At 30.5% G+C, this 24,334-nt stretch overlaps 2 protein-coding genes across 4 annotated transcripts in view; both read left to right on the top strand.

Moving 5' to 3' along the window:
* LOC129968618 (diuretic hormone receptor-like) overlaps nt 1-24,334 on the top strand; it is a 269,117-nt gene that overhangs the window by 32,513 nt on the left and 212,270 nt on the right. The window contains exons 1-2 of one of the 3 annotated variants that reach the window (XM_056082696.1): nt 2,517-2,564; nt 5,943-6,008. The exons of the other annotated variants lie outside the window; for them this stretch is intronic. The gene's annotated coding sequence lies outside the window, so the exon portion shown is untranslated. Of the gene's footprint in view, nt 1-2,516; nt 2,565-5,942; nt 6,009-24,334 lie in introns of those variants that run through there. 3 annotated transcript variants of the gene reach the window in all.
* Nucleotides 9,525-10,301, top strand: LOC129968375 (uncharacterized). The gene has a single exon (XM_056082232.1). It carries the CDS (start codon nt 9,525-9,527, stop codon nt 10,299-10,301), a length of 777 nt encoding a protein of 258 aa, XP_055938207.1.

Genomic DNA, 24,334 nt, shown 5'->3' with positions numbered 1-24,334 from the left:
AGAAATTTTGTGTACAAATGTTTTTTAATTTGTTAGAATTTCTGTTGCAAATAATTATAATTCATTAAAATTGCAATTTTTTAATGTCGTAACACAATTATTAATCAAATTAAATTGTTCATTCAAATGGACTCAAAATGTACAAACCAATGAGTTATTTGATGATAAAATTTTAAACTTTGTTTAAAATAATTGCATTTTAATGAAAGAATGAAGCGATTTATTACTGCGTAGTTAAGCTCGCCTTCTTTAGAAGTTCATTGAAGTTTTCTTAAATTAAAGACAAAAGATACATTTTTAAATTAACAATATCTTTAAATATCTTTTAGTTACGCAAATAGTTTAGCACTTTTTTTTCAAACTTTTTCGAAGAACAATGCATTTGGACAACAACAAGTGAGTAAAAAGTATGGAAGATTATTGATTTTTTATTTATTGACCATCCACGAGATTCTGAATAATCATGGAAGAATTTTTTTTTCTTAAAATCTTGAGAAATATTTCATAAAAGTATATAATATATATTCTTTAATAAACTCCACAGTTAAATTTATGATATTGATCAACATTTGTTAAATAATTGGAGGTGTCGATCCTCTGACTTAAAAATGAATTGAATATTTAGTTATTATTTCTGTAGATCTTTTGATAAATGTAATGAAGATATTCATCCAAAAACGTATATTTAATAATTATACGTTATCCAATAATTAGTTATTATAAAATAAGTTATATATATAACAGTTAATCTATAATTAGTTATTAGAAAAAAATCGTTATATTAATTTAGGTATATTAACGTCCCATTTTAAAGTGACACTTGATCTATTTTGGGACGGACCTCGTCATTTTGAACCGTGGTCAGATGACGAGGACGACACCTGAGCTGGAAACCCCCTCTCCACGTCACACTACACCAGCGGGAGGACGTTTGGCATGACGGATTTAACGTGCAACAGACACCCCCCCCTTACACGACGGTTCTTCGGTGGAATCGGGTCTCGAACCTGAAACCCTACGGCTCACAAGCCGAGACCTTACCGCCAGGCTACCGCGACCCTAAAAAATCGCTAGAAAGAAAAGTAATTAATGTTCAAAAAAGTATTCTGTAGTTTATATAATGTTTTTTCATATTACAGTGCGAAACATGTTCAGCATGCTTCAACATGCATATTTGTTAGCTGTTCAGGAAATAAGGCAACGTCACTTTTTCATTAGGAGGCGCTATTCTCTCCTTGAAAATAAAGAGCTGTTGCCGTACAATAGACGCTTTGAGTAAAACTATTAACCCTTTGCATTAGGAAAAGTAATTCGATGCAAAATGACTCAATTAATATAAGGACTTGTTTATTATTCCGAAAAATAAATATATAATTACCTCAAGTTGAATTTCCCTAAAAAATTTGCATCTTTTTACCATTCTGAAGGCGTTTTTAGTAATAAAAATTGAAAAATAAATAAATAAAACGTCAAAATGAAGCACTGCATTGAATAGTGCCCGAGAGATACCTTCCAAGTGCAAAAAATTAATATAAAATGTCATAACTTTTTAAATGATAGTTTTTGTTTGTTTCAATAATTGATTTATGGATAAGTGATAGTAAAATTTAAATTATTAATAGTAGAGAGTTTAAATTGCTTATTCTTAATAGCCTCATGTTAAATTCCCAGCATTGTTATTTAGATAAGTTTTTCACCTATCAGAATGTTGAATTGCTAATAAGGTATGATCTCGCATTTATAATTGTCAAATTTTCGGAAATTAATATTTTATTACATAGCGAGATAACATAAAGTTCAATTAACATTTAATTGTTTTCAACTGAGTTATATATATATTAATTTAATAGTCTTATATAATTACTAATTAATATAATATATAAGAAACATTTAAAAAAAAAGAGTATTATATAAAACAACAAGACTAACATGAGTTCGTTATCTGAAGTAAAAATATTCTATATTTAAAAAAAATAATTTAATAAAACATTCACTGTTTAATAAATTTAATCAATTTTGCGTTACATAACAGGTAAATATATTATAAGTTTCATATTGTAATGTTAGTCAACTTAAGTGCATTATCATTTCATGTATATATAATAAAAAGAAATCATCAAATATATTATGAAGCTTAATGTATTAAATTTCTAAAATCAAAATTGTAAACAAGATTTTTAATGCTATTTAAAGAATATTTTTACCTCGTAGCTCTACGAAGATAGAATCATTTTAATTTACTTAGATTTTATGAACTATTTGTACAACACGTAGAATATACTATTTATTATCATAACCTTCATCTCTTTTTGATTCTCTGATCCTCCTACCCTTTTCTATCCGATAAGCTTTCATTCAGATAAAATTCGTGGGAAAAATATCACATTTTTATTTATTTTCGTGGCAACCGCAATGGCGCGTTATCATAAAATCGTTTACTTTTAAAATAAAAATATTTCCCTTCAGTTTGTGCGCCGACATGCATATTTACCGAGAATAACTCGGGAGTTTTAATACGTTGAATTAAATTCATTTATTTTGTGCGAAAGTTTACTTAGAACAATGTAAGTATGTTCTATATTATTCTGAAAGTTTACATGAATAAATAAGTTTGAAGGTACGAACATAAACAAAGTTTCTCTCTGAGGAATAGTATTTTTAATGGCAGTGCTTTATTTTTGAGGTTCAAAAGTTTGAATTTATGAACTATATACTGAAATTTTTATTTAATTTATTGAATTTTTGAGGTTGAAAAGTTGGCAATGAAAATTTTTGCATAAGTGATAAAATAAAAAGTGATGATTTTTCTATCAGTTTTATTTTTGACTTTGGATACTTGGAAGTAGCTTTACGCTACAGAATATTTAAACACTTTTAAATTTACATTTAAAATACTTTTTAATTAAAAATTTAACTTCTACCTTTCCTCGATAATTTTCTAAAATAGAATTATTATATTGCTTTATTAATATAAACATAAAATATCCGTAAAATTTTAGCATAATCCTAAGAATAATAATCAATAAATAATCTCTAAGTAAATTCAAATTGCAAAGGAATAACAATGTGGACTTATTATAAACTATTATTTCTTTCAAAACTTTTATTAAGGGTGTTCTTAAGCTTCGGCTGAGACACGAGACCTTCGGTAAAATGTCTTATACATTTTAAAGTTTCTATGTCAAAAAAGATTTATTTGGAATACATTTTTTTTTCATTGTCGAAGTTTAATGTTTTAAAATGTTCAAATAATATTTAAAATTGTATTGCTATTGTCTAAGAAGAAAATGAAAGTTTTCAGCAATAAAATTCAGAAACAATTTGGGTTGTGAATCAAAATACTAAATTACGAATGTTTATTTTGTTTTAAGCACTTTTTTCACTGCTTATAAATAAATATTAATAAAATAAAATTCCCTTTTTATGATTTTTTTTATTTTGAAATATTCCTAAAATAACTGTTTTTATCAAAACCTATGCATGTCTAGAATTTCACGATACAAAACTCTCGAGATTCTATTGTATATAATACCCAATATTAAAGTCTACATTAAATTCAGACCATTGTAAATGCATGAAGGCATTGTTACTAATGCATTTAAATTTATATTTAAAGCTGTTTGCCACCTCTATTTTAATAAGCACGCTTGATTGTATTTTATTTGCAAATATTGTTTACTCAAATGTGGGGATCAATAATATATTCCATCGCTCATGTAAATGAATTTTATAGCCTGTATGCGCGTAGAGTGATATTTCAAGTCTACAATTAAGCAAATGAGTGCCTCATCAGTTTACTCCTTCATTTCGCCATCGTAATCAGATTACAATGTGGATAAGAAATATGAAACCAGTACTCGCCTAACGGGATGTAGATCTGTTGATTCACTAATTAAGCTAATTTTATAGGCTTCGATAACTAATTTACTCTGAGGCATTACGCTTAGGGAATATTGTAATAATTAGGTTGGCAAGCCAATATTCAAATAGTTTTCAATAACTTAAATAGCATAGTTCAAATAATTTCAATTGAATTTTAATGCAAAAGTGAATCTAATGCTAAAATCATGAAAAGATTATTCTTCGTAAAATGAATGAATGATGAATTTCGTCTGTTCGATGAAATTTAATATTAAAAATAACTTATCAACATTTCCCCAATGAAAGCATTATTCTAATTTCATATATTTGGACAAATTTGCAGATTTAAAGACACAAATGCATAAATGTTAAATCCTTCTGAAATGGATTTCGAAGTCGTTGTTATGCATTCTATATTACCCGTAGACTTCAAATCCGTTTGTACATAAATGTGGAAGAGATATTCTTTTAGATAAAATACCATTCATGTATATTGTTACAAGAGTGTAAAAAAATGCAATAAAAATTTCGAGGAAAAAAATTATCAAACTATTGATATATATGCAATGGAATCGCAAGAATCTTAATGCAGTGTTTTGTTATTATTCAGAGTGTTTAGTTCGATATATCATTGTTTCAGCTCAAAATGTTTAACAGTTAAGTGATAATGGATTAATCTCTCCCTTTTTAATCTGGAATTTTTTTCAATGTAAAAATAAAACGTTATGCTAAAGATGAATGATTGTTTTACAAGTCTAGAAAGGATGAACTTGTCTATACGATTATCACTAGCTCACATCCAATTCAAAACAGTCCGCGTTTTTCCCAAAGTTCGGACGGGTTTCTCTAAAACTAATTAGATAAAACGCAAGTAAAATCATTCAAATTTTGTTAACATATTGTTAAATAAACCAGGAAAATTTTATTAAAATTTATAATAACATCGTTTATGTTTTATTGAAGTTTTCCAGTGTTTTGCGTATGTCTTTTTACACTCGTTTACTCTTATTCAAAAATTCTTTTAAAAAAAACAATTAAATGACTGGAGCCAGCATAGCATAACTTAAGTCATATAGAACATTTCCCAAACTTTTTAAAATTTACTTTCTCTTTAAACTATCGTCACATAACTTAATAACACACAATAACTTAAATCCATTATGTACAGTTAGTACAAAAAAATTGAAAAATTGGATAAAGAATTATAAAACCTAGAAATTGAAGAATCCCATTGTGTAGAGTTAGTATTAAAGAATTGGAAAAATTTGGTAAACTTTTATAAAAGCTACAAACTGACAAATTCCATTATGTATAATTAATACTAAAGAATTTACAAATTGGAAAAACAATTATAAAACCTAGAAGTTGACGAATTACAACTTGCCAGAAGACTAACACTTTGATTATATCAAATTTTTTACAGAAACAGAATTTTATCAAAGAAAACATAATAGAATTGCTTGTCCTCTTTGTTAAAAGAATTGGTGAAATATATCTCTTAATGTCAGGTGATGATTAAAGATTCTTTCTCTCTTGGCCTATATCTGCTGTATAATTCTGATCTTGCGTATAAAATATGTACCTGAATTCAATTTAAAATATCCATCTTTCTAAATTAAAATGATTTAGGATTCAATTTAATTATTTTGATTTTCCATAATGAATTGTAATTTAAATTCGATATGCCAGTTGTTGGAATGGCTTTTATTTTCTCTTTTGTTTGAACTATCCATCAATATTCAGTATAGCATTTTCCCTGCGGATCCTTGAAACTATTCAATGTACAATTGGGGGGAGGGGTGGGCTATGCCCACCACAGATTGAAAAACGCTGATTTAGAAGTTAATAAATCATGTCTCGCATAAAAAGAGCACATAGAGTATCCAATGAAGATTTTAATAAGTAGAATTCCCTCTAAAAGACGTTCTCATCAAAGGGTCACAGGTCGAAGAATACCGATGAGGCCAAGATTTATTTGGTTATCATTTACCAGGATTCTAAAATATTTTAAAAAATTTTCGTAACTCGTATGATTTTGAAATGTATTTAAAACGTTTTTACTGTGGGTATCTATTTTTCAGGATTATGTAGGGAAAAAATAACCATTGACTTCACTGTGGAAGCAAACAATTTCCAATTTTTTTTCGGTAAGTTGCAAATACAGATTGAAGACAGCGAAATAACAAAGATCTTAATATCTATAAGACCTATCTTAATCTAACCTAATATCTATAAAATCTAATTTACCGCAAACAACGGCTACATTCACTTTAGAAATATGGTTAAATTTATCATGCAAGAATTACATTCAAAAACTAAATCTGCAGTGAAATGTTTAAAAATAAGCTATGCAACATCGTATAGTTCAAAAAATAGTTACCGAAATCATTTTTTTTTTTTTACTTCTTAGATCTGCAATTGCTTTTCCTCTGTCTTTTAATCCTTGTTGTATTAGAAACGTGATAGTAAATAGTTTTACATAATAAAAAGAATAAATAACAGATAATTTTATTTCGCTTTTATTTTCTAATAAAATGTAAGAAACATTAAAACGGGATTAATTTTATATAATGCATTAAAATTTGATAGTAAATTTCAGGTGATTTAAAATAATTCATTAAAGCTTATAGGAAAGGATGCATATAATTGCTTAAAATCAAACCTTAACTGAATCTTTCTAATATAGGGAAAGATATGAACTATAATTAATCTGATTACAGTTACGATGCAAAAATGAATGTGGAACTATTCGCAATGAAACTGAGACATTTAATAAATAGTTATTCGCTGGCAAATAGAAAGCATTTAATATTATAAAACTAACTAAAAAATTCTACTGTATGAAAAATGTATTTTTATTATCAGAGATGTCACACAATCAATGATAATAATTTGTTTCATAATCATAATCAAATGAAAATTTATTATATTAAATCAAACCGTATCTTCCTTAATTTTTAAAAGCTCTCAAACAAAGTAAAGCCGAGATTTAAAAATTGGTGTTTGCCGCTGTATAATAAAATTTATTATTCGGATAAATTGTTTAATGGAAAAAGTATAAATAGAGCTGTACCAATAATAAGGCAATTCTTGATAAAAGCATGTTTAATAAAATGGAGCAAAATAAATGGTATCGAAATAGCTTTAAGTTCTGTTGTGGAAAAAGGCGGTTATTAGTGTTAATAAGATTTCTAGTTTGTCGACCATTTAGTTGTCAGTAACACTATTATCTGAAAATGGGAATTTGGTACTGTGTATAAAAATGTGGGAAAAGTTCTTTATTGCATTAAAACTTAATGCTTCAAAAGTGATAAAATATGTTCTTTGGCAAATCTAGTAGAAAACAAATGTGGAGTGGCATTATTTAAATTTAGTGCGTTTAAAATGTAAAACTGAACATTTTCAATTAGAATAACCAGTTTGTTACAGAATTTTACTGATGTAATTTAATAAATTACGCGTCAAAAGCATTAGAGAATATTTTTAGAACACTAAGATTTTTGGATTTCTGCTTTATAAAGATATAATCAATAGAGTAAAAGCTTTAATGCGAAACTATTTTTATCATACGGTACAATACAGAAGTTGGTATAGATTACGATTCCCTATTCAATAGTGTAAGACGCACATTGGGCTTCCGATGCCCGAGGGCATTAAAATATATATCTTAGAAAATCGGTTTTACAGTGGAAAAATATCCAGTTTCACAGCGACTGTATTCAAAGTCATTTGGAAGCTGAACTCATTCATTTCGGGAAGTTTTCCCATTTTCTTATCTTAAAAAAGATATCCAGGTCACAGTTGCCTGGATGCGTTGGCTCGTATTTTAATATCGCTGTGCTGAGGAAGAGACAACGGTTCAATTTTGTTTCAAATTTAATTATATTTTTGTTTGTGTATAAACGATAATTTTAATATAAATCTTTATATGTCTGATATTTTTCAATTTAAAAGATTAAAAATCTTTAAAATCCATTTAAAAAAATTTGTTTAAAATGTATTTAAATAGAGAATATTAATCCTTTGCTTTGAGAAAAATAATTCGATTCATAATTATTCACTTAATAGAAGAACTTCTTCATTGCTTCAAATAAATATATATTTAAAAATTGTTTTAAATTGAATTTTCCCGAAAAATTAATCTAAACATTTCTCCCCATTTCCCCCAGCATTTCTGTTTTCCTAAAATTTCCCCCTAATTTTCCCAAAAAATTTCACAATTTTTTCCTATTTTACAGTAAATTTTTCCTTACCAATTTGTACAATCAACATTAAATAAATAAAATGTCAATGATGCGCCGTCATGATTGATGCCAGAGAGGAGGCATCCAAGTGTGAAGGATTAAATCCTATAACTTTAAACAAACAATTCTCGTATATATAAATTTATTTCGCGTGTCTTGGAAATGGCTTGAACGAGTTGGAGCAAATTTTATATAGATAAGGTTTTGATTTTTAAGTTTATCTATATAGGTGTCTTTCCTGGAAAAAAAAACGCGATTTTATACAAACAAAAAAAAATTTTATAACTAACTATTAGAATAAGTATATTCAATTTTCACTTCAAAGTGTGGTCTATGCAGTTTAATGATCAGAACAACACGAATGATGCGTGTGTTGCGGGTCTCGGTTCAAGTCGTGCTTTTTAGTTTATATTACTTATGTATTTATATTTAATCTTTTTACCTTTTAACTTTATCTATATAAGATCTATATAAGTATTTTTCCTGAAAAAACAAGATTTTATTTACACATACATTTTTTTAATTAACTATTAGAGCCCTCTTCTGTCTTCTTTGATGCTAACATCTCGGGCCCGATTTCACCATGATGAAACTGAGTGCAAGTTCAAAATTATAAGTAATGGTAGGTAAACTGCAAAATGAATATTGCAATACAGCAGATTGTTTCAAATAATACGCTAAACTAAGTGCCTTCATGGTCTCTTTTATTTTAATGACCAACTCGTATGCAGGTAAGACTGAAAAATATTCATATGTAATCTGTATATGATTTGTATTTAAATATTTTTTTCGACAAAACAGAACTTTACACACACACACACACACACACACACACACACACACACACACACACACACACACACACACACACAAAAAAAAAACCTGGCGAGTGAAGTTTGACCTTACAGAGCCCCTCAGGGGCTCACCTTCTTTAGGTGAGTACGGGTGTCCCAATCCTGAGGTACCCAGGGATCTATACTCCCTTTACGTTTATTCTTCCCTGAACCTGCTGCTTTCTGCTGTATCTCTTCCATCCCTCGACGGCAAGCGAGGGAGCTCACCATGAGAAGCTGTCGCCGCTCTGTTTGCTTCTTGCTTCTCATGGACAGCCAAAAACCCCACGTTTTGGCCGTGCGTGGCGACCCATTAGACGGGTGGTACATTTCGGTCCCCGGTGTATCAATCGGCCGGTTTCCTAGACATATAACTGGGCTGCTCAAGGGGATCAAGCGAAGGGGTCACTCCTTGGGCTTGGCGTTAAGGGTGGTCACTGTCCCCGGGGGTGACTCCCAGCGTATAGGTTCTGGTCAGCATTATGGCAAGTGCCGAGGTTGGAAAATTTCCAGAGCCGGCAACTACCATCCCTTGTTGGGCTCCGTGGTGGGCGATGCCGCCGGACCCGAATCACTATTATATCCTATGGGATCTCTTTCTAACGTCGTCGAAGCCAAATCTACAACTCGTTACATGGTCATTCATACACCTAACACTTTTCATTCCATTTCTCCGTTTCTCATTAATAAACTCATTTTATCTACTGTTGGTGAAGTTCAAAATATAAAAAAATTGCGCTCTGGTGATATACTATTGCAGGTATCCGAGAAACAAGCATTACATATCAGTAAAATGACAATACTAGGTTCATTCCCAATAGAAACATCGTACCATAAAACAATGAATATATCACGTGGTGTACTTTCCGAACCAGATTTCATAAAGGTTTCTGAAGCAGAATTTTTGGAAGAACTACGAGATCAAAATGTCTGCGCCGCTCGTCGCATAAATATTCGACGAGGTGACAGACTTGTTCCCACACAACATGTTGTTCTGACATTTCAAACGCCGGTTTTGACTAAATCCATCAAAGGTGGTTATATTAACTGCAAAATTCGACCTTACATCCCTAATCCTCTTCGTTGCTTTAAATGCCAGAGGTATGGGCATTCACAAACCAGCTGTCGAAATAATGAAAATATTTGTGGTAAATGTGCAGAATCTGGCCATGAAATGAATACTTGCACATCCGACATTCTGAAATGTGCTAACTGTTCTGGCTCCCATGCTGCATTTTCCAAGCCCTGCCCTAAGTGGATCTTGGAAAAGGAAATAATTTCCACTAAGATAAAAAAGAATATAACTTTCCCAGAAACCCGAAAAATTGTGAGCGATAGAACTCCAAAAGTTGGTGTTTCCTAATCATCTGCTGTTAAATCTATTCAGAATACATCCTGCTCTCAAACTGATGCAAATATCACTCACTGTCACTGCGCAATAACTAATCCAGTACTGCCTACTAACATTCCATCTACCTGCGTTCAGCTTCAAAAAACTTCTGTAACCGCTGAAAATTTATCTCCTAAAAAGTCAGCACCACGAACTTCTGATGTTTCAAAAAAACAAATTACCAAAAACAGGAAGAAATTGAAATCACTTGCAACAAGGCCTCATGTTGCTGAAGATTTGTTTTTTTTTTTAAATTGACACGTCATCATCCGAATTTTCGGATATGGAGTTGGATTCTTCCGCTTCACTCAAGAAAAATCTTGCAGAAGGTAATAAGAAAAAGAAAAAACCTCCAGATAAAGGGTAATTTTTATGGAAGCTCTATTTTCCTGGAATTGCCACGGGGTTCGTAATAGAATTTCTCATATTAAAGATCTCATTAACGAAACTCATCCCGTCTGCATTGCACTCCAAGAAACCTTTCTTAAGCCATAAGATCTTGCAAAAATTCGGCGTTACAGCCTTATTCGAAAGGACGTTAATTCTGATCGAGCATCTGGGGGTGTTGCCCTCTTCGGGTGCAGTTGCAGTCTGAATAATGGCTCCCTCTCTGATCACAGTATGCAGCATTTATTTACCACCAAATGCACCTATAGACCAAAGAGACATCAATGCATTATTAAATGAGCTTCCATCCCCTCTAATCCTAATTGGAGATTTTAATGGCCATAGCCCTCTCTGGGGTAGTGAGCGTGTTAACCCTCGTGGTAAACAAATCGAGGACTCTCATTCTCTTTGCCTTTTAAATAATGGGAAACCTACATATTTTCATAAGCAAAATAGAACATTTCACTCATTGGATCTTGCTATTTGCACACCATCTTTAGCACCGAAACTTAATTTTAGAGTGGGAAATGATCTTTTTGAAAGTGACCACTTTCCTATTTTCTTAGAACCCATTTACTCCAATAGCTCTCTAATGCAACGCCCCTCTCGTTATTTATTCTCAAAAGCTGACTGGACGTCCTTTTCTGTTTTAGCAGATATTACAAAAACAATGGTAACGGTTGAGGATATAAATGATGTAGTTCACCTAATTACTGACACATTAATAGAAGCAGCAGATTCAGCCATTCCAAAATCTGGAAACTGCTTTCCAAAATACCGGAAGCCATGGTGGAACCAAGAATGCACTAAAGCTCGGCAAAGAGAAAAAAGAGCATGGAATCAATTCAGAAGACAACCAACAACAAGAAACCTCATAGCTTATAATGAATCAAAAAGTAATGCGCGACTAATTAGAAGACGTAGTCAGAAAGATTGTTGAGTGAATTTTGTATCAAGTATTAAGTCTTCTGTCTCGGCGAAAGAAATGTGGATCAGAGTAAAGAAAGCTTGTGGGATATACCCTGAAGTCTCTCTTTCCTGTTTAAAAATAAACAGCAGAGAAATTACCAGCTTGTAAGAAATGTCGAATGCTCTTGCAGAATCTTTTGCATCCGTTAGCAATTCTAATAATTATACTGAGAACTTCCTTTCAATTAAACGTAAATCAGAACGAACCACTCTACGCTTTAATACAAACAAATTTCTACCGTATAATTCGGATTTTACCCTTTCCGAGCTACAGCATGCTTTATCAAATACAAAAGAAACAGCTCCTGGCCCGGATGGAATCACGTATGCTATGCTTAAACACCTTTCTCATGATGCTTTGTTAAATACCCTGTATATGTTTAATAGAATCTGGAGGGAACATGTTTTCCCTATTCAGTGGAATAACGCGATTGTAATCCCTATAGCAAAACCTAATAAAGATCCTCAAAACCCCATGAATTACAGGCCTATTGCGTTGACTAGCTGTCTGAGCAAACTTCTTGAGAAAATGGTGAATGCACGCTTGATACACGTGTTAGAGGAAAATGAATTTATATCCGCTTTCCAAAGTGGTTTCCGAAAACGACGCTCCACTATTGATAATCTTGTAGCTTTGGAGACAGATATAAGAAATACTTTTGTACGGAGAAACCACTTGGTGTCTGTCTTTTTTGACATTGAAAAAGCTTACGATAGAGCGTGGAGATTTGGAATTTTAAAGGATTTGTTTAATTTTAACTTTCGTGGAAATTTACCTATTTTTATTAAAAACTTTTTAGCACATAGGGTATTTAGAGTCCGTTTGGGGAATACTCTCTCTAAAGCGCATTGCCAAGAAGAGGGAGTACCGCAGGGCAGCGTATTGAGCGTGACTCTGTTTATTATAAAAATCAACCAAATTCTTTCCATCATTCCATCCACTGTACATAAAAACATCTATGTTGACGACCTGCAGATCTCCTGTTCTGCTAGGGATATGCGTTTTATAGAACGGCAATTACAAATTGCAATTAACAACATGGTAGCCTGGTCTGAAAGCAATGGGTTCACATTTTCTTCTCAAAAAACTGTATGTATGCATTTTTGTAGAAGGCCACTACATCCAGATCCTGAATTAAGACTGAACGGTAATCCTCTGACTATATGCGACCAACATACATTCCTAGGTGTTATATTCGACAAACGTTTGACTTTCTTCCCCCATATAATGGATTTACGGAACAGATGTCTGCGATCGATGAATATCCTTCGTGTTTTGTTAAATACTGCTTGGGGTGCTGATCGCACTAGTTTGTTGAAAGTATATCGAAGCGTTATTCGCTCCAAATTGGATTATGGCTGTTGTGTATATGGTTCGGCTCGAAATTCTTATTTATCTCGGCTTAATTACGTTCATCATCAAGCTCTGCGTGTATGCTGCGGTGCATTTAGAACATCCCCGATTAGCAGTCTATATGTTGAAACATGTGAACTTTCGTTGTCTTTTAGACGAAACGTGTTGTCCGCCTGTTACTATTTCCGTGTTTTATCTAACCGATCTCATCCTTTAAGGAGAATGTTTTTAAATTGTAGTCAATCTCCACTATTCAACTTCCGTAGATCCTGTATACCTCCTCTGGGATCACGTATTTTGAAGTTCTTACCAGAAAGTTACCATAATATTGAAATTCATGACGAAAGTCCTTTTAGTATACCACCTTGGTGTCAATTTGATGTTGTTTTGCTTCATCCATTTCGAAAATTTCTTAAGTCCAATACTCCTGATTTCATTTTTAGAGCACTTTTTTCTGCTCAGACATATGTATAGTGATTACATTCCTGTATACACGGATGGTTCCAAAGCCGAATCTCATGTTGGTTATGCTTTTGCTTGTGAGAGTGTAGTTGTAGGTCAGAAATTGCACGAATTTACTTCAGTTTTTACCTCGGAGGTCACAGCTATATATCGTGCCATACAGTATATTGCTAAGAATAAGTTTAGAAAGGTGATCATTTATTCCGATTCTTGGAGTGCCCTTCAAGCCCTTATTGAAAAGACGCACAATCATGCATATATTTCTGATATCAGGATTTTGCTAAAGGAATTATGTCAAAATGGTTTTGAAATTCTTTTCTGTTGGATTCCTTCCCATGTAGGTATCCAAGGGAATGAAATAGTAGATATTGCTGCAAAATCAGCAAACGAATCATACAAACAAGCCATTCCTTATGCTGACGTACGTTCTTCCGTTCGTAAACGGTTATTCCAAAATTGGCAAAACCAGTGGAATCTCGAGACAGAAAACAAACTACACACAGTCAAAACTTTTATTGATCTTTGGTGTTCCTCCCTAAATCGTCGATGCGATGTTATTCTTACGAGATTACGCATTGGACACTCTCGCATAACTCATAAATATATACTTTTGAAGCAACCACCACCAACTTGTAGTCGTTGTGGTGATAGTTTGACTATCCGACATATATTGATTGAATGTCAGACACTGGACTCATTGCGTCTTAAGTATTTTAATACAGTTGTTCCTTGTCTTCCCCTTTTAATTGGACGTAAACCGCATTTTAATATTTTCCTTTATTTAAAAGAAGCTGGTTTTATCAAAGAAATTTGAAATGTTGATACCTTCTTATCATTGTTCCTAATTTATAGTTGTTTTTAATATCGAATTGTAAATATTTTATACATAGTTTTAAGATGTAACGCTAAAGCTTTCATCTAGTTGCGGCGCAGTTTATCCAGAGAATGGATCTTGCGCTAGTGTAATACTCACTCACTCACTTGACCTTACAGATATTATGATATTTATATGAATATTCTTTTGCATTTTGTGCCCTATGCATTCATACATATACATTTACTGTCGCATAAACGTAATTTTCTTTGCTTTGCTAAGGGTAAGATCTTATGGGGCTAGGAAATCCAACGAGAGTTTTCGTAGGTTAAATATTCTTGACTTTATTTTGTAAATGTGTGTATATATATTTTTTTATAATCTTTTTAGTAATGTATTATTTTTTAAGAAATAAGTTATCATGAAATCATAGTGTCAAGAGTTATTTTCAGAAAACTTAAATTCCATAAAACCAATCATTTGCTTTTCGTCAACAGTTTGAGGCGTCGATAAATTTTTTACATTCATGAAAAAGTATGAAGATCTAAATGACAGCTGGAAAGAAATCTTTTTAGTGAGCTTTAATTTTTTTTTCCATTTAAAATAAAAAATCATATTTCTTTTCGTACTTTGCTTTTCAAAATACAAAAATTTTTACATTTTTTTTTTTTTAATTTTTATAAAGTACATTTTTTTAGCTTCTTTTGAAAACTGTTCCAAAATGTTAATGGTTGAAAAAAATTTAGAAATGAATCTTATGTCCTTTTTAGAGATTTACATTTAGCGAAAAGATACAATAGAAGAAAAAAAGTTCTCTAGCATGGATAATTCTGAAATTTTTCTGTTTTTGAAAAGTTTGCTATTTTCAAAAGAAAAAAATTAATTAGGTGTCATATATTTCATTGATGTGATATATATTGTGATTTATTTTATATTATGACTGTTACATAAATTAAAACTTGAATAGAATACATTTTTTTCTGGCAAAACTCAAATCCACGATAAAAAACATAAGGATTTGTTTCTTCTTGATTCATTTTCTTCTTAGTGTTGCTAGGTAGACTAATAACAATGGTATTGCTAACTACACCATCGAAATTCGAGGATACAGAATTAAAAAAAAAAAGATTGATTAGTTACTTTTACGGCGTTTGATTAAAATATACATATTTCAGAGCCAATAATATTTAATCCGACATTTCCGATTCAGTCATAGTTAATGAGTCTTGCAAAATCATCTGGTTATTCTCTCTATGTTTGGATATCAGCTCCCCTTTTCTTCCTCCTCGTTAGCTAATGCGCATGCTCCGAGAATAAGACTTGCACGTGATCGAACGAGGGATAGATCTTGCATAATCTGCAACTTGTCGTCAAAACAAGTTTAGTGGAAACTATGATTTCATAAAACACAACTTTTTAAATATTCCAGTCATTCACTTTTACTTTTTCATATATGAAGTACACAGAAACAATATCGTATTTTATTTTCATTCGAAGACATGAATCTTCATGGGCTCATAATTATAGGTAGACCTTCGTAGTGAAGTTAAAGTATTTTATAATTACATCTGTTTATCATTTGTGAGCTTAGCGATAAAAACACAAACTACATATACGGAATTCGATATGTAATCTTTATACTAATTCTTTAAATTTCTGTCAAATTTAGAAAAATTCCACTATATTGAATGTACAAAAACAAAGCTAAAAGTAAAACTTATGAAACTAATCTATTAAAAAGTTATTTCCCGAGGGAAAAAGATTTATAAAGATTATTATATTTAAAATGCACCGATGCTTTTACATCTAAAACACATTTCCCATCTATTCCAGACATCCCAGTGTATCTCCTCGTTCATGTAAACAAGATAAATAAAATCGGAGTAAGTTAAAAGGATGGTGTTTGACGGAAGATTTTTCTCTTTTTAACGCTTTAATTGGCAAATAATGAAAAATTATATATTTAACGCAATTTTTTTTATAAGCAGGATATGTAAAAAATATTTACACTTTCTTGGAAATTTTTAAATTATTAAAATTTATGTTAGTTATTATGTAGACATCTATGCTTGGAAGCATTTCTACAATAAGCATGTAAAGAATTTGGAGTTGTAATTCTCCCATAAGAATCGAAGGAAACGCGTTTCTTTTGAGCAACTGCGCCAAATAAAAGATCAAGTAACTCATTGACATGCTCACATGCTTTTTCGTTCAGAAAGTCGGATTTCTCTTTTACTTTCTCGTATACAATATATAAAGAAAGTATTATATTCGAAAAGAAATTCGATCTCGATTTTGACGAATCTTCATGTTTTAGACCTCCCTTGAATTTCAAAAAAAAAAAAAGTTTTTCTGGTCGTGACAAAGACAACTCACAAACGCTTTGAGCTAGAAGAATGACATTTGTTAGGTTTTTCTAATTCAGAATTGTAGATTTTAGTCGTATCTTGAGCAAAATCTATTCTTTGGAAGTATATCTGTCCGATTGTTCGAAAATAAGCTATTTCGATAAATGGAAAACTAAAAGAGCTAAATAGACAAAACTCGGTACAGGGATTTAACATCTGTATTATATATATCTGCCAAATTTTGAGCTAAATTCAACAAGGCTTTGAACGTCTGTCGGTCTGTGATATCAGAAGCATGTAAACGCGACAACTCAGAAATGGGCTTATGCTTATTTTCAACTTAAATATAGGAAATTTTGTCTATAATTTGTAACTGAAATTGTACTTCTGTGCCAAATTTTGATTTTAATTGGTTAGGAAGAAATGCGTCTCATATACATTCACCTTTATGAGGGAATACGAGAAAGTTTAAGGGACATCATTCCAGCTGGAGTGTGCTTATTTTCAGGGTGTTTTTTTTTAAATTAATAATACAGAAATAGTGTGCAAAAGGATATATATTAATTAGATAAATACTAGAGATACTATTACAATTTTAAATATATATTTGTTAATTTATGAATTTCTCGGTAAGTGCCTAAAATATTTAACCAGATATTAAAATAGTTAACCAGTTAATATTTATTCATTTAAAATATTAATTAGTAACCATAATAAACAAGTATTGCATTATGTTATACATTGTAATAGAAATGCAAATTTAGTAATGACTTTGAAATATGTTTAAGAAAGAAACAAAATCACCGTGTGATTTAACCTAAATGTTTCAAACTAAATAAAATTACATGCATCCAGGATATATCGTTAATTTTTACTTGAAAAGATAAATAAATATTTATAATTTCATTTTTACCCAATTTCCTTCGTTCTGACCATAACATGCTACTTTATGTGGCAACTGTGTAGGCTAAGCTCCAATTCAGTTCAACCTTCCCAGGGAATATATGGACCTCAGATATGCATGAATCTTCATTATATGCAAGCAGTATCAGTTAGACTAAACATCTTCGGAATCTGGCGAGAAGTAAAACAAGATTGCTATTTTTACATTCTCGTATACGAAGTATAATGAAAGATTATAAATCAGTAATGATAGATACTCCTGTCTGGCTTGTGATCCTTTCAGTGTTGCTTGTTATGCATTCTATAAAAGACTTTAAATGTTGCGATGTCTGCGTCTTTTTAAATATTTGAATCATCCTTCAAAAGGAAAATCATTCTTTAATTCGCATTTGAATCGTAACTGATACAAATTTCCAAATACGATTTAATTTTACAATATTTTTTAAGACATTTCAATTTTTCCGGTATTGCGTCATTAATTATTTGAATACAAAATTAAATGATTAAGACTAGCTGCTGAAAGTTTACTTAACATACTTAAACTGAACTGAACATACTGAAACATACTTAAAAATAAGAGTTGAGATCTCCTTGTGATTTTATTTAACGAATTTTCTTCAAATGTTACATTTATTTCTAATGCTTTATGAAGTCTTTATTATTATTATAATTATTATTAATATCCAGATATCGCTTTTTTTCCATTCTACATTTTGTTAATGTTCGAATGGAAAAAAAAAGTTTGCACATTTCTTAAATGTTGTGAATAATTTTTTGATCATCAGTGCTTGACGTGTTGGTAGAAAAAATCGGCGAATTAATTCAAAGTAAATGAGCTAATTGGAATTCACTTTTATTGAAAGAAATTAATTAGTATTGTTTTTAAAAAAATTTAAACTTAATTAAAAGTCAATGAATTAAATGCTGTTTAATTTTATTGAAAGAAATGTGTTACTAAATTTTTTTAAGTTCGTAAACATTTACTTTTTTATAAAAATTATCTTATTTTAAATGTCATTTATTTGATTGCTTTTAATTTAATTAAAATGCTATTTTATATTTTTATTACAAAAAGGAAGACATTTAAGAGTGCTTTTTATCTGAAGATTAATTAAAAACTAAATTTTAATAACGTTTCTTTATGTTCTGATTTATTCTGTATACCGACTTTATTCTTGTTTTCTTGATATGTGTGCATTAAATAAATTTAATAATGTTGAAAAAGACAGAATTTTATTAGTCTACTAAAAAGTAAAAATTTTCTTTATTTTCTATATTTCTTTTAAATTTATTATCTATAATTAAATATATTATGGAACAATAACCAGTTAAAAATTTCGACCTCTTCGGAAAATGCGTATCTAAATTGTGTCTCAAAAAATTTAGCGATGACGAGTATACTCGTCAAACACAGAATATGTGTAACATGACATTTTGTTGTAATGAAATGACTTTTAATTTTTTTATTTCAATAATCACATTTATTTACTTAAACTAACATACATTTTTTTGCATATGAACCATAAAAAATACCGCCTCTTGATAAACATGCATAAAGGATACAGAAAGATCCTTTTCCCTATTTTTATTACCAGGTGCTCCACTTAATAGTCTAAAACAATTTATGGTTGCCTAATTGCCTTCTGGGGTAACAAATACAACACAGCAATACATTTAAGAAAAGCAATTCATATTATATGCGGATTTTTATGTAAATTATTAATAATCTTTTATTTGTTCTTTTGATTTCGACTTGACTTCAAAATATTTAACATCTTGAAATTTACGAATATGTTTGAGTTTCTACTAACATTGTTACTTAATATGCAAATTGTCAGTACTTATTACTCCAGACGAGTAGACTCGTCATAATGCAAAATATTGTACTTTTCCATGACGAATAAACTCGTCATAATGCAAAATATTGTACTTTTTCCATGATGAATATACTCGTCAAAAGCAGTTAACTGGTTAAAACATTTTTTTAATTGACAGATGCCGCCCTTTGCCGTAGCTACTGGAATCTTTATTCATCTTCAAACGGGCGCCCGTTTATGTAATACACTAGAAAAGAATTTCATTTTATATCTTTACCACCTGTTGCTGCGAAAGCATAACGTTGGCTATCCTATAGCTCTTTCCGATAAATTATTAGTCAAAGTTTAGAACTCTGCGACTCCATTTGTATTTCAGTGAAGCAGAGACCGTTGAAGCAGGGTTTTGCCGTATCTTCTCATCTCCTTGCTGTAGTTTAAAAAAAAATAGTTGTCCTAAAAATAATGTAGAAGCAATCAATAAATACATTATTCATTATCTACATACAGTAAAGGAAAACTACTCAAAAGTTAATATCTAAGAAAGTTCGCAAACGTTTTTATGAGAAAATAAGTTGAGCGAATGACACATTGATTTTTTTTTTTAACAGCGAGCTAAACTAAGACTTGGAAAAAAAATCAAAATTAGATCTTGAAGAAAAGCACGAAGCATCAAGTAACAAACCCTAATATATCAGTTTTAGTTTAGTTTATATTAACGTCCTGTTTAAAGCAACACTAGGGCTATTTTAGGACGGACCTCGTAATTTTAAACCGTGGTCAGATGACGCGGACGACACATGAGCTGGCACCCCTCTCTCCTAGCCACACCACACCAACGGGAGGACGTTTGGCACTGAAAGATTTATCGTGCAACAGGCCTCCTTACATGGCGGTTCTTCGGTGGAGAATGGGGTCTCGAACCTGAAACCCTACGGCTCACAAGCCGAGACCTTACCACCAGGCCACCACGGCCCAACCTTAATATATCAGATTTATGCAATTACAACCCAATATTAATAATTAACTGCTAAAAATATATGTATTATAATAGTATATCAAAGAAATACACATGACTTTTCATGTTGGTGCAGATAGTGTGCCCTTTGGAAGTTTAAAAAGTCTCTACAGACTTGATATACTTATATATATATATATTTCCAATTTTTATCTTTATCTTAAAAGCGAAAAAATATGATTTATTAAAAATTAAACTAAATGAGATACTTTGTTTTACGATAACATCCGAAAATGATAAATAATTACAAGTTTTAGAATAATAAAAAATTGCTTTTTTATGACAATAGTTGAGTTATCATGCATTTTTTCCTTAACCGCCAAGATCTCTAGATCTAATTCCTTGCTATATTTTCCAACGGAATGTATGCACTTCCTCATTTCAGATAGAACATTATGCTTCCATATGATAATATATCTTAATTATAATTTCGTAAAATCATAATCGGTAAAGGTTCAAATGTTAAATTTGAATATGCAATTGTATTATTTATTATGTTATGAAGAAATTTCCCCAAATCTTCATTTATGGGTATATTAGTCTTAATATCAATATTGGCATAAATATTAAACATTGAACTAAGCAGCTAACTTAAACATTTCTCATTCAATCTTTCTGAAACACATTATTTGAAAGTGGCATCAAGTACCATCAGTCCCAAAGTGAAGAAAGAGCAATTTATATGCTAATTTTAAAACGAATGTAAGCAGTGAATTTGTAATGAAGATTGCTTTCCCATTGTGAGTGTTATCTTCATTAAAGGCTCCGAGGGAAGGAATGTTTGCTGTTCGAAATCACAGCAGAATTTAAAAATCTTTTGTTTCTTTGCAAACTTTTTATACTGTGTACTCATGCATAAATGGACGGTATTCATTAACTGTAAAGAAAACCGAAATGTGCTAGTTCGAGAAAAAAAATATTTCTTTGCATATTCAGATTTCTTTTAGTTTACTTTTGAACTATTTGCTCCTATTTGTTTGGATTTAAAGGTTTCCTTTTTTATGGAATTTATATTTATTTTTTTTGTATAAAAGTCTGTTCAAAACTTTGTGTGCTCTTTATTATAGTATTGATGCTATATTTTTTTTGTCACTTTTATTGATAAAAAAATCTAAATTTAGTTATACCAGCAGAAATGATATAATGTAATAATTTTGAAGCGCAATGTTATGTTGATCTGGTTGATTCTAGAAAAACGTAAAGAAAAAAAAAAATAATTCAGTGTAATATAAGTTCTCAACAAAATATATATCTTTTGCGGTAAAGAATTGAAATCTTTCTTCAGATAAAAATTCCGAAGATAATCGGGTATTAATCTTCATTTCTCAAATGACTTTTTTTGACAATTTTCACAATGACGATTATTATTTATTTTTTTTGCCCAATGAAAATTTTTTATTCGATATGCGATGAAATATAAACACCAAGACTAATCCTTATTTTGTTCTATTTATAATATTGTTCGAACATGGAGATAATGTTGCACTCAAGATTCAATATTATAAAAAATTAATCCGAGTTCCATTGATTTTGAACATTACTTCAGATAAAAACAAATTTGATAAAAATAAGTGCATTTTTTTTTTTTAATTTTCTGCTTTTTGATCGTAAATTCACAACTCATTATTATAAATGTTTTGAATCTTGTAAGTACTTTTTCACAAATTCACTATAAAGTGGTGATTATAATGTGGAAAAAATTTAATTATTTGAATAAATTTTAAGTTACAAATTTTTGAAAATATTATAATTGTGCATTGCCATCAAGAATTTCATCATTGCACAAAATTTCAAAACTTAAACTAGTCAAGTATTAAGTGTAACTCAATTAAAAATGTGTGTGTGTGTGTGTGTGTGTGTGTGTGTGTGTGTGTGTGTGTGTGTGTGTGTGTGTAATGATATTTTAAACCTTAATTTCAATTTAATTAATTTCCAAGATTTTACCTTAATTTAGCCCATAGTAACTTTATTCTAAAATATTCTCTTATTTCTTAATCCGAGTCCACTGTCTCTACTTAATTAATTCAAGAGACGCTTTGTAAAATTGCTGAATCGGCTAAAAGCCTAACTTTCCCACACTCTGCGTGAAGGGACGAAATACCGCTGACGAGACAAATTCTTTTTTAAAACCTCCCTGTGTTTCCCCTGCCTTGTCGGCGCGTGTAGCGAAAACCCCTATCGAAATCTCATTACATATTAGCACTATGAAGAAATATTTTCCCTATCAAAATATCAGGTTATATAAGACCGGGGATAAAATGTCCAAGAGCTTTTTCCTCATTCCTTTCTGTGTACTCATTGCTTGTACATATGCCTGCTTCTCCAGAATGAAATAAAACGACGTCACGAAATCAAAAGTCTTTTCACTGTCTTCACATAAAATAATACTTACATAGATATAAAATGATTTAAAATTAATTCATTCCTATGGATTATTGTATTACACATGCATTAAATTTAAATCTGTTACAAATTAAATTTTTGCTTTTTTCATCCCAATATCTGATATCAGGTTCTCATATAATGATACATCATGAAAAAATTGTAAAAGTTTCGTTAAATATATCTTAATTCTATATCTGTTTCGTTATGAATTAATTTTTGACAGCTAAGATATAATGTCGTATATTCATTAATTATAAATCCTTTTATTATATTGTACAATTGCTCTATAAAGTATTTTTTGGAGTCATTTCGATTCAATTAAAATATTCCGTTTCTGTATAGGCAGAAAAGACTATTTTGCGCTAATTTCGAAAGAAAATGGAATAATTGACAACATTAAATTTTAGGAAGGAAAAAAATCATGAATAATTCTGAAACGTCCATCGAAAGTAACAGGCCTGACATCCGGCTGAAGTGCTCAGCAGTTTTAAATGATCATGACTTTCAGACTATATTTTGATACTTTCTTTAAACATACAAATAAATTTCGCAAAGTTCGCATTGTTCCGAGTTTCTTTTATTATTCACTATAGAGGCAGACAAAGATTTGCTTTTACGGCTGTCAGTTTGTGAAAACATTCCGTTTCCTGTTTTGTGATTCGCATATTATTAACTTGTTGTTGGCGCTGAAAATTCTACGTAATAGCTTTTCTAATTAAAATGATCTTCTTTTGAGATTTAATGAAGCTTTAAGCCGTCTAAGAATTGTGTAGCTCTGAGATTTATTTCGAGAATTAGAATTTTCTATTTAATAGTTAATTCTTGTTAAATTTTATTATTTGTGATATTTGCTTTATGCAAAACTCTGCACCAAATTATAAATATAATATAATATACACACTAAGTATCAACTCTACAAGCATGTAATTATTTACATGAAATAAACTGATAGGAATGAACCCTTCAAATAGATAAACCATATTTTTTTTTTTTTTTTTACAAAGTCGACTATTAACTTATTAAAAATGTACTCATGGAATTTTAAGAAAATATACTGTTAAATAAATATAATTATTTTATGCATAGCCAGAAAAAATAAATGTAAAATCTCGGATCGTTCAGAAATAGTAAGTTTTGCACATGTGTTTATTCATTAGTAAATGAAGAACAGAAAATTATATTATATTCTTCACAAAATTTTATTTCGAGATTTTGCTATTTCACCGCTCATCGACCTCAGTGAGTGTTACGAAAATATTAGTCTCTTGCCTTGACACAATTCTGAGCATTTTAATTGGCTACACCACTTTATTGCGTTTTATAAAATGATTGGTGATTATTTATATATGCACAATTAGCCTCGCATTTTAATTCATTTTTCAAAGTTCCCGCCTGAACTCCTATCAAGATGCACATACTTACTGATATTAGTCATATGTGTCGCACAACTGTTCTTATTTCTTCACTTCTTTTGTTTTAAGGTCAGAAGAGTTGCATGGACGTTGATGGCAGGGCAGTATTGTTGGACTTTATCTGTTAGGTTTTATATGTC

This window comes from Argiope bruennichi, chromosome 5 (genome assembly GCF_947563725.1).
Source record: "Argiope bruennichi chromosome 5, qqArgBrue1.1, whole genome shotgun sequence".
In the NCBI taxonomy this organism is placed as follows: Eukaryota; Metazoa; Arthropoda; class Arachnida; order Araneae; family Araneidae; genus Argiope; species Argiope bruennichi.
Note: the sequence above shows the minus strand (reverse complement) of the source record. Positions and strands in the feature narration are given on the sequence as shown.

Excerpts from the sequence above, each read along its gene's own strand:
- LOC129968375 (XM_056082232.1), top strand. The coding sequence starts at position 9,525 with ATGGGATCTCTTTCTAACGTCGTCGAAGCCAAATCTACAACTCGTTAC.